At 36.7% G+C, this 15,154-nt stretch overlaps 1 protein-coding gene across 5 annotated transcripts in view; it reads left to right on the top strand.

The window, feature by feature from the left end:
• The window catches only part of C1QTNF7 (C1q and TNF related 7), a 129,818-nt gene extending 116,005 nt beyond the window's left edge, over positions 1 to 13,813 (top strand). For 3 of the 5 annotated variants that reach the window (XM_068543211.1, XM_068543208.1, XM_068543212.1), the window contains 3 exons: positions 4,621 to 4,687; positions 6,915 to 7,160; positions 12,830 to 13,813. In XM_068543211.1, coding sequence (XP_068399312.1) covers positions 6,923 to 7,160; positions 12,830 to 13,461 — 870 coding nt within the window. In that variant the 5' untranslated portion in view covers positions 4,621 to 4,687; positions 6,915 to 6,922 and the 3' untranslated portion in view covers positions 13,462 to 13,813. The remainder of the gene's footprint in view (positions 1 to 4,620; positions 4,688 to 6,914; positions 7,161 to 12,829) is intronic. The other 2 variants (XM_068543210.1, XM_068543209.1) reach the window with 1 other exon arrangement.
• Positions 13,814 to 15,154: the final 1,341 nt, after the last annotated feature.

Here is a 15,154-nt window from a genome sequence, read left to right as displayed (position 1 = left end):
CTTTCATTTCTTTTGGGTATACCCAGAAATGGAATTGCTGGATTATATGATAATTCTATATTAAATTTTTTGAGTAATCACCATACTGTTTTGTACAGCAGCTGGACAATTTTACATGTCTATCAACTACATTTTAAATTTTTTTCCAGCTTTATTGTGATATAATTAACATATAACATTGTGTAAGTTTAGGGTATATGACATGAAGATTTGGTACACATATGTATTGCAAAATGATTAACACAATAAGATTAGTTGACACATCCATCACCTCAGGTAATTATTATTTTTTGTGTGTAGTGAGAACATTTAAGATCAACTCTCTCAGCAACTTTCAAGTGTATGATACAGTATTGTTAATTATAGACACCACATTATACATTAGAGCCTCAAAACATATTCATCTCATAGCTGGAAGATCCTTTGTTTGTACCCTTTGGCCAACAACTCCTTGTTTCCTCCACACTCCAGCCCCCGCTAATCACAATTCTACTTTGATTCTATGAGTTAAGCTTTTTAGATTTCACATATAAGCAAGATAATTTGTCTTTCTCTGCCTGATTTATTTCACTTAGCATAATGCCTTCAAGGTTCATCCATGTTGTCACAAATGACAGAATTTCCTTCTTTTTTGTGGCTGAATAATATTCCATTGTATATTTTATATATACACACACACACACACACACATATATATATATATATATATCACATTTTCTTTATCCATTCATCTGTTGATGGAAATTTAGGTTTCTCCCACATCTTGGCTATTGTGAATAATACTGCTATGAACATTGGGCTGCATGTACCTTTTCGAATTAGAGTTTTCATGGGAATACAGATATCTCTTCACGGTAATGATTTTCATTTCCTTCAGATAGATACTACTCAAAAGTGATATTGCTGGATCATATGGTAGTTCTATTTTTAATTTCTTGAGGAATCTCCATATTGTTTTCCCTAGTGGCCGTACCAGTTTATATTCTCACCAACAGTGTACAGTATTCCTTTTCTCCATGTTCCCACCCACACTTATTGTCTCTGGTCTTTTTATGATGGCCATTCTAACAGGTGTGAGGTGATAGCTTATTGGGGTTTTGATTTTCAAATTCCTGATAATAAGTGATGTTGAGCATCTTTTCATGTACCTGCTGTCCATTCATATGTCTTCTTTGGAAAAATGTCTATTCAGATTCTTTACCCATTTTTAATTGGATTATTTGGTTTTTAGTATTGAGTTATATGAGTTCTTTATGTATGTTGGATATTAACCTCTTCTCAGATACATGAGTGGCAAATTTTCTCCCCCATAGGTTGCCTATTCATTTTGTTGATCATTTCTTTTGCTATGCAGCTTTTTAGTTTGATGTAGTCCCACTTGTTTATTTTTGCTTTTGTTGCTTATGCTTTTGGTGTCATATTCAAAAAACTGTTGCCAAACCAGTGTCAAATGCTTTTTCCCTGGGTGTTCTTCCAGAGGTTTTATGATTTTAAGCCTAACATTTAAGTCCTTAACCCATTTTGAGTTATATTTTTGAGTGGTGTGAGATAGGGTTCCAATTTCTTATTTATTTATTTTTTTGCATGTGAATATCTAGTTTTTTCCAACACCATTTATTTATTGAAGAGACTATATTTTGCCTGGTGAGTATTCTTGGCTCCCTTGTCAAGTATTAGTTGACCATGTATGCATGGGCTTATTTTATTTTATAATAAAGAAAAAACATGTTATTTACTGAAAGCTTTCAAACTGTGGACACATTTTCTAGAAGGTGAATCTTTGCACTGATTTATTCAGTATTTCTCCAAGTGTTTTCCATAGCTAGTTTAGCAAAAATAAAGGGTTTTATGACTTTAAAATTTTACAAAACACTATATACTACATTCCTGCCTTACAGGTTCAAAATATACATTAACATGAAGGCTTCGAAATCTATAGTACCACAAAGTATTATAATTGTTAAAATAGGGATTTAAAAAAATTAAAGATCTGTTACTTTGTAATCCTTACAGAAAAATAGGATAGAGAGTCATTTACAGCTAACATCCAAGACAGATCTGTTCAAATTAACAATATTTCCAGAGCTTTGATTTTCTAACTCCAAAGGAGCACACTAGTGGAAAAAAATAATATATTTTAGCACATATTCTACATAAATTTACATAATTCAATGCAATCTTTCAAAGTATTTTGTATGAGGAGTGACTGCTAATGTGTATGTTTCTTTTTGTAGTTTTAAAAATGTTCTAAAATTAGATTATGCTGTACATTGAATTGTATACCTTAAATTGGTCAGTTTTATGGTGTGTAAATTAAATCTCAAAAAGCTGTTTAAAAGTATTGTAATGTGTATAGAGCCATGACTCACATATTTCATTCCCAGCCAGAATAACCAAATTCATCGCAAACCAGTGGGGCAGTGGTTGAAGGATGGATTTTTTAATACAAGGTGTTGAAAATATAAAGTTGGATCCCTACCTCACACTTTTTAATCAGAAAAACTCCAATGGCTCAAATTTTAAAGGTGAAAAAATGAAAATAAAATTGAAAGAAAAGTGGGAGAATTCTTTTTATTATTTGAAGTGGGGAAGGTCTTCTAAACACAAGAAATTGAACCCCCAAAAATGTCTTCAAGATAAAAAGATTTTTTAAAATACATGAATGAAGTGAAAAAACAAACTGGGAAAAGCTATTTGCTGCTCATGTCATAAACCACATGCAAAGAATATACATATAAATATCTATCGCACTATTGTTTGTAATAGCACAAGAATAAAAATGTCCCAAGTATCCATCAATAGGTGACTCGTTAAATATAATAGATTCTTACGATGGATATTCCATTGCGACTAAAAAAAGAATGAGGCAGCTTTATCTGTATACTGATATCTCCAAGCTAAGTGGAAAAGAAAGGTGCAGGAATTTGCATACAGTATGCCTACAGGCGGAGGGACTCACAAGAAACTAGCAACAGTTATTGCCTCTAGAGAGAGGACCTACATGTCTGGGAGACTGAGAGGAAAGAGAAAAGATTTCCTTTTCATTGCACATCTTTTTTTAATTTTATGAACGTGCATGTTTTATCTATACAAAAATAAATATTTTAAATACTTTAGACTATACAAAATTAAAACAACTTAAATCCTTTATCTGTATTTCTCAAACAGATACTGCAAAAGGGACCCATAGACCCCAGGAATATTTCTTTAAATTCTCTCTTTCCTCTTTCTTTTGTAATATTCTCATATTCCATAATTTCTATCTAGTCTTTTTCCCACAAAAATCACACCTTCCCCACCCCCAAAATCTCCTTTGCCCTCAGCCTGAGTTTTTTGTGCTAAGCACTATTCTAGGTGGTTGGAGACATCAATGGCTAAGACAAAGATCCCTGCCCTCATGAAGCTTACATTCTATCAGATAGAGATATTTACAAATTTAAAAGCATAATAAAATTAAGAATAATCTAGTAAATTAGAGGATGATGAGTACAATGAGAATAGAAAAAAATAGAACAGAAAGAGGGCACGTCATGGGTAGGAGAAGGTCATTTGCAATGTTAGATGAGGAGGTGAAGGTTGGCTTTAATGAAATGGTAGCATTTGAACAAAGGCAGAAGCAGATGCGGGAGGGAGACATGTAGGCATCTTGGAGAAAAGAGTTCCAGACAGAGGGAAGAGACAGTGTGAAGGCCCTAAGGCAGAGCGTATCTGGCATCTTCGAGAAACATCAAGGAATCCAGTGTGACAGATGATGAGGAAGTGGGAAGAGAGTAGAAGAAGATGAAGTCAGGGAGGTAAGAAAGGTGGGCAACAAATCAAGTAGGGCCTTGTAGACCATGTACCACGAGGCTTTTGATTTTAAATGGAAGGAAGAACCATTACAAGATAATGCCACTGTAGTTTTCCATTGTAACCCACACCCCTTTGTCATCCTGACGATTTGAGTCCCAAGCCTTGAACCAAGCCACTCTCCATCACGGGTCAGGTGCCACAACACCTCGTCCCTCAATTCTGATGAGGATTATTAATGGATAACCATTCTGAGTGCTTTTCAAAGTATTCTAACTGGGAATGCTTTCAGCATTTAAACTACTGTGCAGACAATATTCTAGTGCATTTGTCAAAGAATTGCAAACCATTTGTTCAATGAGTATCTTTGCTTCAGTTGTTTTAATTTATTCTTTCTTTGAGTACCTTTGCCTGGCTCTTGGAAATATTAACATCCTTTCTTCCAAGCACATCTTTAAAACTTTTGCATCCTCTATCCATCATAACCTCAACTCTGACCACACGCTCCTTCATAGACTGATCCCCAACTATTGGCATGTGTGTTCTCAGCATCTCCACCAGTGTCTGAGATGCCACTGCCCAAAGCACCTTCTCACCAGATCGTTTCAAGTCCCTCTTAGGACCAGCTCCTGGCTTCAGCTACAGCATCGCATTCCATGTCTGGTTAAAAGCCTCCTTATAAGTATCTGTTCTCCTCTTTTAAATCCCTTCCCAAAGCTTCCTCTAATCAGCTTTTTTGCAAGGTGGAAGATCTAGCAATTTAATCATCCTGTCTTGTTTTAACTGACAAGGGTTTGAATAAAAGATTCTTTCCATTTTCTTTCATCTGAGGCACCTTTGGAAGGGCTGGTATGTTTATCAGATCTGCTGGGCTTTTCAGAACGTGCCTTAATCCCAGGTGAGTAATAAGATAAATAATTTTGAGTTTGTGTTCTATAAGCAGACAGGGCATAGAAAAATGTTCTCTTTGATTTTTTTTTGGTGAGGGGTAAGGACACTGGTAACATGGAGATTTGGTCAAGGGTACAGAGCCTATATTTGGATAAGTTGCTTCAGTTTTTCACTAATAAGATTCTAGGAATCAGACTTATTTTGAACCACATGTGCACACTATGTTTTTCTCAGTTTGTCATTCCTATGCTCTGGCAAATTTCTGGATCTAATTCCAAGATGTTGCAATTTCCTCATGGGTGCTATAAAAGTGGTACAGTGTGCTGATTAATTTTCTGATGTGGCTGTCAAAAAAAAAGAAACTCTATCTAACTGCTTTTCCCACATGTTATGATTATTTCCTTTTGACAAGTATACACCAGGCATATACATCAAGCACTGTACAGATTTCTTTTTTTTATTTTATTGATGTATAGTTGATTTACAATGTTGTGTTAATGTCTTCTGTACAGCAAAGTGACATATATATACATTCTTTTTCACATTATTTTCCATAATGGTTTGTCAAAAGACATTGAGTATAGTTCCCTGTGCTATACAGTAGGACCTTGTTATTTATCCATCCTATATATAATAGTTTGCCTCTGTTAATCCCAAACTCCCAATCCTTCCCTGCCCTACACCCTCTCCCTTGGCAGTCACGAGTCTGTCCTCTATATCTGTGAGTCTGTTTTCGTTCCGTAGATATGTTGATTTGTATCATATTTTAGATTCCACATATAAGTGATATCATATGGTATTTGATATGGTATCATATCTTTCTCTTTCTGACTTACTTTGCATAGTATGATAATCTCTAGGTCCATCCATGTTGCTGCAAATGGCATTATTTCACTCTTTTTTATGGCTAATATTCCACTGTGTTTGTGTGTGTGTGTGTGTATGCATATATATATACCACATATTCTTTATCCATTCATCTGTCGATAGACTTTCAGGTTGTTTCCACAGATTTCTTATTAAAGTATAGGTCCAACTGTGCAAAAACTGCTCATTTATACCATCCCAGAATCACATGTATACTCCCACCCAAGATGCTGATAGCTCTAAGACATTAGCCTAGAAAATCAAGGGTCCCAAGCCTACACTATGCACCCCGCAGCCTATATGCCAAACGTGATGCTAATAAATGATCCATCATCCTCAGTGGCCAGGCTTTGTGGAGGGAAAAACCAAATCCCATTAGATCAGAGCTGAAGAGATCTGTTGCCTGCTTCACTCGGACCATGTGGCAACGTGCGTGATTTAATTTCACTCACCCCTTTAATTGAGCCGCAGTGCTAACAGCTTAATGGGACAGTACGGCATTATATCCTGCAGATTTTAAATTACAGTTTGAGACACCTCCACTCAGGACATGCACAGTACTCCAATTAACACTAATTGACATTACACATGATTATCAAATGAAAAACATGATTTTCCTGAAAATGTCACTTCCTTTTTCTTGCTTTAAAAAGCCTATAAATTCTCAGAAAATGACTGTGGAAGCATGCAAAGATTAGATATAAAGGTGTATGTCTAGCATGGTGTTTATACTAGCAGAAAACTGGAAGCAAACGTCTATAATGGGGAATGTTGTACATAAAGGACAGTAGAAGCAAATGCAACAATTTTTTTAATGTTATGAATAATTTTTGACATGGGAAGATGCTCACGACATATTGTTAAGTGAAAAAAAGTTAAAGACTTGCAGGAATGTCATAACATCACTTTTCTTCATAGCATAGAAAGAAAACACCAGAAGGATGTATACGTCAAAATGTAAAGAGTAATTATCTGTGAGTGGTGAGAATAACTTTAATGTTTATCTTATTCATTTGCATCTCTAATTTTCTTTTTAAAAATGTGTACTTTTGCAAAAACAAAACATTGTTTTTCAAAGTCCACCATTGATTCCTGCAGAAAAGAAAATGCAACAAAGTGATTTATTCTGGAATTTTTAAAATCTTCACCGACTTCATCTCCACCAGCCCTTGCGTGGGGCACTGAGAACTCTCTATCAATAAAGTGCTAATAATTTTCAATGGTATTATGAGGGCAAACAGGGTATTTAGACACACATGGAGAGGTGAGCCCTGGGGTGAATTGTTGCAAATGTCCATTCTCATGTTCAGTTATGCCAAAATCCCCACCTAAGACGGTGCATTTATGTCCGTGTGTTTCTCTTCCAGAGCCAAAGATGTTTGTCTTGCTCTATGTTACAAGTTTTGCCATTTGTGCGAGTGGACAACCTCGGGGTAATCAGTTCAAAGGAGACAGCTACTCCCCAAGATATATCTGTAGCATTCCTGGCTTACCTGGACCTCCAGGCCCGCCTGGAGCAAATGGCTCCCCTGGGCCCCATGGTCGGATCGGCCTTCCAGGACGAGATGGTAGAGACGGCAGGAAAGGAGAGAAAGGTGAAAAGGGGGCTGCAGGTAATGAATGAAGTTCCATAAAAAAAACCCTCTGTCACCCCCACCTGAAAATCACTCCCTTGTTTTGTTGCTTTTTCTAATGAGAATTGCCCTTTAAGTCCCTTCTCAACTTCACCTTCATTAATCGTAACAATTTACTGAGTCCTCACTATGCTTCAGATACTGCTTTAAACCCTCTACCTGCATTCTCACTGCATCGTAATGACACCTCTTTCAAGGGGACGTGATCACGTTTTATACATGAGAACACAGAGCGGTAGCATGATTAAATGAATTACTGAAGATGGAAGTGCATGTCTAGTGACTGGCAGAGCTGGAGTCATCTGGAACATCTGATGTCCGTGACCTCTGGGCTGGTACAGCCAGCGGGCAGTGGCTGCATGCGAGAGAGCATGGATGGATAGACAGACAGATGGACGGGGAGGAGACGGAGAGATGAAGGAGAGGCAGGAACTAGGAGCCAAAAGCACAGGGGCCATCTTGCTCTGCACTCATATCCTTAACAAAGACACAAAAGGCTTACTTGTCACAAAGGAAATGACAATAATACTGTATAACCTACCTTTCCTAGTTCAACACTCTCCCACCTGTCCTGTAGCAGCTGAAATATAGACGTCTTATTGCTCTTTACAGCAACACAATTGTGTCCTACTCTTTCAGTAATTTTCACTTTTTCCCCACAAATAAGTTGGCCCATGAAGCTTGCCAGATTCTGCAGTCCTTCAAAGTAAACCGAATTGAAATTCTAGTAAGGTTGTGTTAACCCTAAAAGAGGAAGATTTGGATGGAATCAATCTTTGAAAACAAGTTTCTGAGTGTAAAATGTGGAACAAAAGACAGGAAGAAAAAATCAGTAGATCTAAGAAATACATCTCTATCTAGTCATTGCACGTGATTTACTGGTGTTATATGAAACAATATCATAATATATATTCAGAAGGTTAGATACCAATTCATTGCTGAATTTATCATGCAGAAGATATTTGGCAAATAAGCAGCTACTGAATCTATGACCCTTAATCAACACTAGATAAAGTATCTTTAGGTAAATTTTCAACATCAGATAAAGAACTTTTCATTTGGAGCTTACGTCTTTCAAAGGCTCTGGTAGCACATATGAACACTCTTACTGCTGTATCATGATCATGAATACGTTTGAAATCCTATAATAACACCAGGATCATAGTTAGATATTACTGGTCCTTTTAGTTTATTGTGTCTAGAAGCAATAATGTAGGAGTCACAGAAACATTCACTGGAGTCAGAAAGACATGACATCTTCAATTACTAACTTAGCATCCTTGAGGAAAAAACCTCTTTGAGCCTCGGTTTCCTCATTTGTAAGCTGGGGATAGTAAGTGTCATTGTGAAGATTAAGGAAGATAATACATGTAAAGTACTCAATAGAATAAGTGCCACGTAGTAAGCATTCCGTAAATGTTTGCTGTTATTATTTATTACATTGTGATCTGCAAATATTCGTCTTAGCTAAGTTTGTGAATATCCAAAGCCATATAATAAACTAGAAATGAGCTATCCATTTCATGAGGTAGTTCTAGTGTTATTTAAAGATATGTATATGGATATGTATTCAGAGCAAATTGAATGTTCGTAATTGCTACAATTTTAACCATATATGAGATCAGCTATCCCCCACATTCATCAATCCATTCATCCATCCATCCATGCATTCATTCATGCATTTTTCATTCAACAAATTTTTTTGTGCACCTCTTGCTCTCCAGTATTGTTCTAAACCAGTGTTTCTCAACCTCCACACTGATGATATTTGGGTCCAAATAATTATTAACTGTGGGATGGCTATCTGGTGCATTGAATGACATCTAGCAGCATCCCATTTGATGTCAGTGACATCCTCCACCAATTGTGACAACGAAAATGTCTTATGGCATTGCCAACTTTCCCTTGGTGGGCAGTGTTTAATTGCCCCCAGTTGAGAACACTGATCTAGGGAATGCAAATATGAACAAGACATTGTCCCTGCCTTGATAAGCAAACATTTGGGTGGGGGAGGCCAATGTGGAAACACATGATTACAATATGTCACTATCATCATCATCAACATCACCATCATCACCATTAATTAAGAACTTACTAGGTGTCAGCAATTTTACATTTAGTACTTAATTTCAGCCATAACCTTATTAGCTAAAATTACAATCAATAATAATAATGTTACAAATGACGAAATTGAGATTCAAAAGTAAAAAAGACTTTCCCAACCTTAGTTATTTAAATCCAATATATATTGATACATATACACAAGTAAGGATATACGACAGCTAAGAAAGGTAAGAATGCCTTTGTGGTCAATGAAAAGAAGCACACCTCACTTACAAACAATAAGAACAGAGTCTTGTGGCTTTGAGAATTAGCTTTTAATGTGACTGGAACTGGACACAACTTGGCTGGAAGCTTCTGCTTCCTGTTTCCCCTTTAATACCATATATGTCTTCTCATTCATCCCCACCACATCCACCTCAACCCGCTGGCAAGGTCAAGTATATGTCTTCTCCAACTTCCCTACTCTAAATTACAAATACAGAGTTTATTATACTGAATTATCAATTTTCTTTAAAAATATCTGTCTGCCTCACTGGTCTATAGCAATTATTGTGGTAGCATATTTTTAAAATCTAATTTAATGTGAATGTACATCCATATAAATATCTTCAGATAACACTAGAACCACCTCATGAACAGATTATTCTATTTCATTACATGACTTCAGATATTCATGAACTTAGCTATGGCCCATATTTGCAGACCACAACATATGTCATAACAGCTAACTTGAGGGTAGGACAGGTGTCATTCATGTCAATGGCATTCAGCCCTTGGAACAGTGCCTGGCATGTAGTGGATGACCAATCAGTATTAGATGGTTTAGATAAATGTATGCATGCACACATACATATATGATGGATGGATGGATGGAAAAAAGAAATGGCACTGAAGAAAAAATCCTTGTAAGCTTGTTTTGTGGAGAACTAAGAAGAAATTCTTCCTCTCTAAGCTTCAGTATCTAAGCATAGACTAACACTCCATAATTCTCCTCTCTACCCAGCCTATGTCTGACTGAATAGGGAGGGGGAATGATTTATCCCTTCATTCCATTCTTCATTAATTGGCTTTTATCACAAGGGTAAATCCTTCACGCAAACAGAAAGAATTACTGTAAATTATTACCACTAGTCCCTGATTATCTAACTCCCAGCAGTTCAAAATATTAAATAGCTACAGAGATCCAAGTGCTGAGATTATAAAGATCTTTTCACGGCTAGCATTGTAAAATTGCATCTTAGTATTTACGGTTTGGTCTCAAAAAATTTTCAAGAGGATGAAACCTCAAGCAATCTAGTCCAACACCTTCATTTCAAGGACTGGGAAACTAAAGTCAGAGAGGTAAAGCCCCTTCTTCACAGTCACCTAACTAATCCATGGCTGAATTAGGGCTTGCCAAGTCTGCTGAGTCACTGTTTACTACTTTCCCAACGGCTTTAGAGTGAACTTAGATCCAATTTCTTCATAGTACAAATGAGGCATTTGAAACTAAGACAATAAGTGACTTGCCCAAAGTTATAGAGGCAAAGAAATTTCAGTACATAATGAAATTTAATGGCAGAAATTGTTACTGATGCCAAAATTTTTTTTATTGATGCATCAGTCACTGATGAAGACAGCAAAAGTTAGCTCCTATTGAAAATAAAATAACAATGTATAAGTTGTAGTCCTTGATTCGAAAGTTAATTTAACAGTAAAATAGTATTCATATTTCATTTCTACCAAAAAGAAACAAACATTGAAAGATTAGACTATTATGGCCTTATTTCCAGAAATAAATACCAGTTTGTTCTGGCTGGGGCTAGTGGAATTTCGACTTAATAACAAAAGTCATCTAGAGCTGGAGGATGGTCCTATGACCCGTAACAACGCTGGTCCTAGTCACCAAAAAAGGGTTACATTCATTATTAGCATTTTCTATGCATCATAAATTATTACACAACCTCTTTCTAAAATTACTGAAACAAAATACTTGATGTTTTAAGGGTAAAGCTTTAATTCTCCTGAAACTTGTATTATCCAGAACACTTCATTGCTAAATTTGCCAAATAACTGAAAAAGGATCAAACTCATACATTGATGTATGTGTAATATTCAAATAAATGATATCAAAGCACTATCAAATAAAAGGTTTAGCTTAATAAAAGTTACTGAGAACAAATACATAGTTAAGAGTAAAAGTACACAATATAACAACAATATGCTTTCCCTGACTACAAAAGTGCATTACAAATTACCAATCATTTGGATACTTTTCAAGAAAATATTTATGGAATGGATTTGGCCATAAAATTGAATGACATTTTTTATACTTTTAAGTCACTGTTATTACATATAAGGTTTAAAAATTAAATAGATTTTGCTTATCACTTTCAACCCATGATCACAATTTCTCTACATTTAGCCTATGGTTGACCTGTAGATATAAATATCTGAACAAACAGAAAATATTCCAGTATGATGATTTTGAATTTGTTGAAATCCTTTCACAGCCCTTATGTATTTTCTACAAATATGGAGACCCAGAGAAAGTAAAGGACTTGCCTAAAATAATACAACCATTTAGCTGCAGAGCCAAAAAGGATTAAAGGTTTTTTATTTTAGCCCCAAAAGTAAGAAGCATTTTGATGAAGGATAAACATCGTTAGGCTAAGACTTGGATTCCAGTCCTAGTCTTGCTACTGAAGCAAGTTTCTTCACCCCTCTGGGATTCAGTTTTCTCCTCCAAAAAAGAACTCCTGCACAGTGGTGGCAGTCACTGTTGTTTGGTTATCGTGACATATTGAAAAGCCCTTACTGTGGTGCACTTTACAAATGACACTCTGGCCACTGCCCCAGATGTTCAGATGCCAGAGTCAGGCAGGCATGAGTTCAGATCACAGCTCCATCACTCCCTAGCTCTGTTTCCTTGAGCAAACTAATTTCTCCATGGCTCAGTTTTCTCATCTACAGCGGAAATAATAATAATTCTTAGTTCATAAAGTTGTTGCAGGACTTAAAGAAGGTAATGCATGCACCTAAAGCATTGACCCTGATACATTGTAAATGTTCAATAAATATGAGCTAATCTCACTTTGATTAACTTTTTATTGGATTGGCCAAAAAGTTCGTTCGGGCTTTTTCCAAACCCAAACAAAACTTTTTGGCCAACCCAATATTAATAATCCTGATAGAAGTAGAATGGTGCATAAGACTAAGTAGCCTCTAAGGATTCATCTTGTTCTGTCTGCCCCCATGACCTCACTCTGGGGAATAATATCATGCTCCTTGAATTCCTCCTATAGAGATAAGTATCTATATGTGTCTAATTCAGCAGCAGGTAATCTGTCATCAAAATGACGGTTACTTATTTTAAATTAATCAGGTTTTAAATGATTTCTTACATATTCAGGAAAATTTTCTTGACATTTTGATGAAATTTTTCTATTTCCATTTTAGTGCATTAGTGATTTATTTAAATATTAATTATGTAGTAGTATACTGTTGAAAGTTGACTGAGAAAAAATATTTAGGGTATGTGGGCATGTTGTTTGTGACTCTATATTTACAGAAACTGTTAATTAAACTATAAACTCTTTTTGAAGGTTTGAGAGGTAAGACTGGACCACTGGGCCTTGCTGGAGAGAAAGGGGACCAAGGAGAGACTGGGAAGAAAGGACCCATGGGACCTGAGGGAGAGAAAGGAGAAGTAGGTCCTGTTGGGCCTCCTGGACCAAAGGGAGACAGAGGAGAGCAAGGGGACCCAGGGCTGCCTGGTGTTTGTAGATGTGGAAGCATCGTGCTCAAATCTGCCTTTTCTGTTGGCATCACAACCAGCTACCCAGAAGAAAGGTTACCAATTATATTTAACAAGGTCCTCTTCAATGAGGGAGAGCACTACAACCCTGCAACAGGGAAGTTCATCTGTGCTTTCCCAGGGATCTATTACTTTTCTTATGATATCACATTGGCAAATAAGCATCTGGCAATTGGGCTGGTACACAATGGGCAGTACCGGATAAAGACCTTTGACGCCAACACAGGAAACCATGACGTGGCTTCAGGGTCCACAGTCATCTATCTGCAGCCAGAAGATGAAGTCTGGCTGGAGATCTTCTTCACTGACCAGAATGGCCTCTTCTCAGACCCAGGTTGGGCAGACAGCTTGTTCTCTGGATTTCTCCTATATGTTGACACAGATTATCTAGATTCCATATCAGAAGATGAAGAGTTCTGATGAGGACTGCTGGTCTGAATGTCCCAAGATCCTTGTGACAGACACATTGATTTAATCTGGGGCCCTGGAAGGTGGGACAAGCAGAAATGAGATACGAAAAGACACCCACTCAGATTCCAGAGAATTTACAGACAGTTCTAGCAGAATTTATTAAAACAGGTTGAACCACCAAACCATTGAAACCACACCAAATTGAATTCTATAAAACAATAACCCCAGATATGTTTTCTCAAAAACGATGTTCATAAATATTTAAACAAATTAAAGACAATGTTACAAATTTTCTATTAAATTCCCTGAGTGCTAAAACCAGCTGGCAATGATATTATATCATTAAATCTTCATAAAATTACATTTTTGCCTGTTACTTAAGAGAGTCATAGCATCCCAAATTCCTTGACAATTCTCAAAAAGTAAAAACCCAAAGGTAAGAGAAGCCAAGTAATTTCAAGCAAGCTAAAGAGAAGTGATTATTTTACTGTATTATTCATTCCTTCATGCTTGTATATATTCACTCACCAACTCTTTAATGAGCCCATATGAGCCAGACACTCTGATGCTGGGTCAGATTTAATAATTTAAAACAATATCTGTACCTTCATACAGGCTAATGTGTGATGAGCACACTCTCACAGTTCAGTGTGATGAGCACCATGGCAAATAAATTGACTGGATGCTGGAGGCATCTGTTCCTGGGGGTGGGGGACAGAGAAGATTTTACACATGGAAGGACATTATGTGTGCTAAGTGTATATTATTAAGTAGGTGGGAGGTATGCAAATAAAACAGGGAATTCAGAAGCTGCATTCTCCCCATCTCATCCTCAAACACCATTGGTATTTGCAATCAGGAATGGGTGAAAAATCTAGAGATACCCTGGGAGGGGTAATGGAAATGAAGAGAAACAAGTTACAGAGACCAGTCAGTAGATCATTCTCCTAAATTCTTTATTGTGATGGTTTCCCAGGACATATATTTGTCCTCTTAGCTTTCTCACAGATAAAGACACTACTTTACATTATAGTAAGACATTATTTCTCATGGATTTCCCAAGTATTAAATTCAAATAAAGCAAAGCATATGACCATTGATTTATGAATAAGTTGATGGAGGAGTGAACAGGAGGAGAAGAGGGTGTGACCAAATATCTGAGCAAATAGCTGTCTCTTCAAAGTTTCACACATACCTTAGTTCCACTTTCTCTTAGTGTCAACATCTTGTTCGCCACTGAACTGCAATTCCTCAGTTAATCTCACCCATGATACTCTCACCTACACTCCCTTGGCTGATAATAATGGTGTTCTCTTGCTCCCTCCTTTTTGGCATCATCTGACCCGACCCTCCTTCCATGTATTCCTCTCTTTGCTCTTTCATTTAATAAATATCATTTAATGCCTCCTATGTGTGAATCATCACACTGGGTTCTGTGAAGGCAGAGCAACACTAAGATGAATATAGAGCAGCCCCTGCCATCAAATTTCTAAGGACATAAGAAAGGAAATGACATGCACACACACAAAATACCTAGACTTCTGGAAATAAACATGCTGAAATATGCTAAGTGCTAAACTGGAGATAAAGACAAAATAGTTTAGAAGGAATGCTGAGGGGAACATGTTAACTCCAAAACCGGGATGTAAGAGAAAACAACTAGGGAAATCTCTGCCCCCTTGGCCTGCAGTGACAGATAAGA

The sequence above is a fragment of the Eschrichtius robustus genome, chromosome 4 (assembly GCF_028021215.1).
Source record: "Eschrichtius robustus isolate mEscRob2 chromosome 4, mEscRob2.pri, whole genome shotgun sequence".
NCBI lineage: Eukaryota > Metazoa > Chordata > Mammalia > Artiodactyla > Eschrichtiidae > Eschrichtius > Eschrichtius robustus.
Note: the sequence above shows the minus strand (reverse complement) of the source record. Positions and strands in the feature narration are given on the sequence as shown.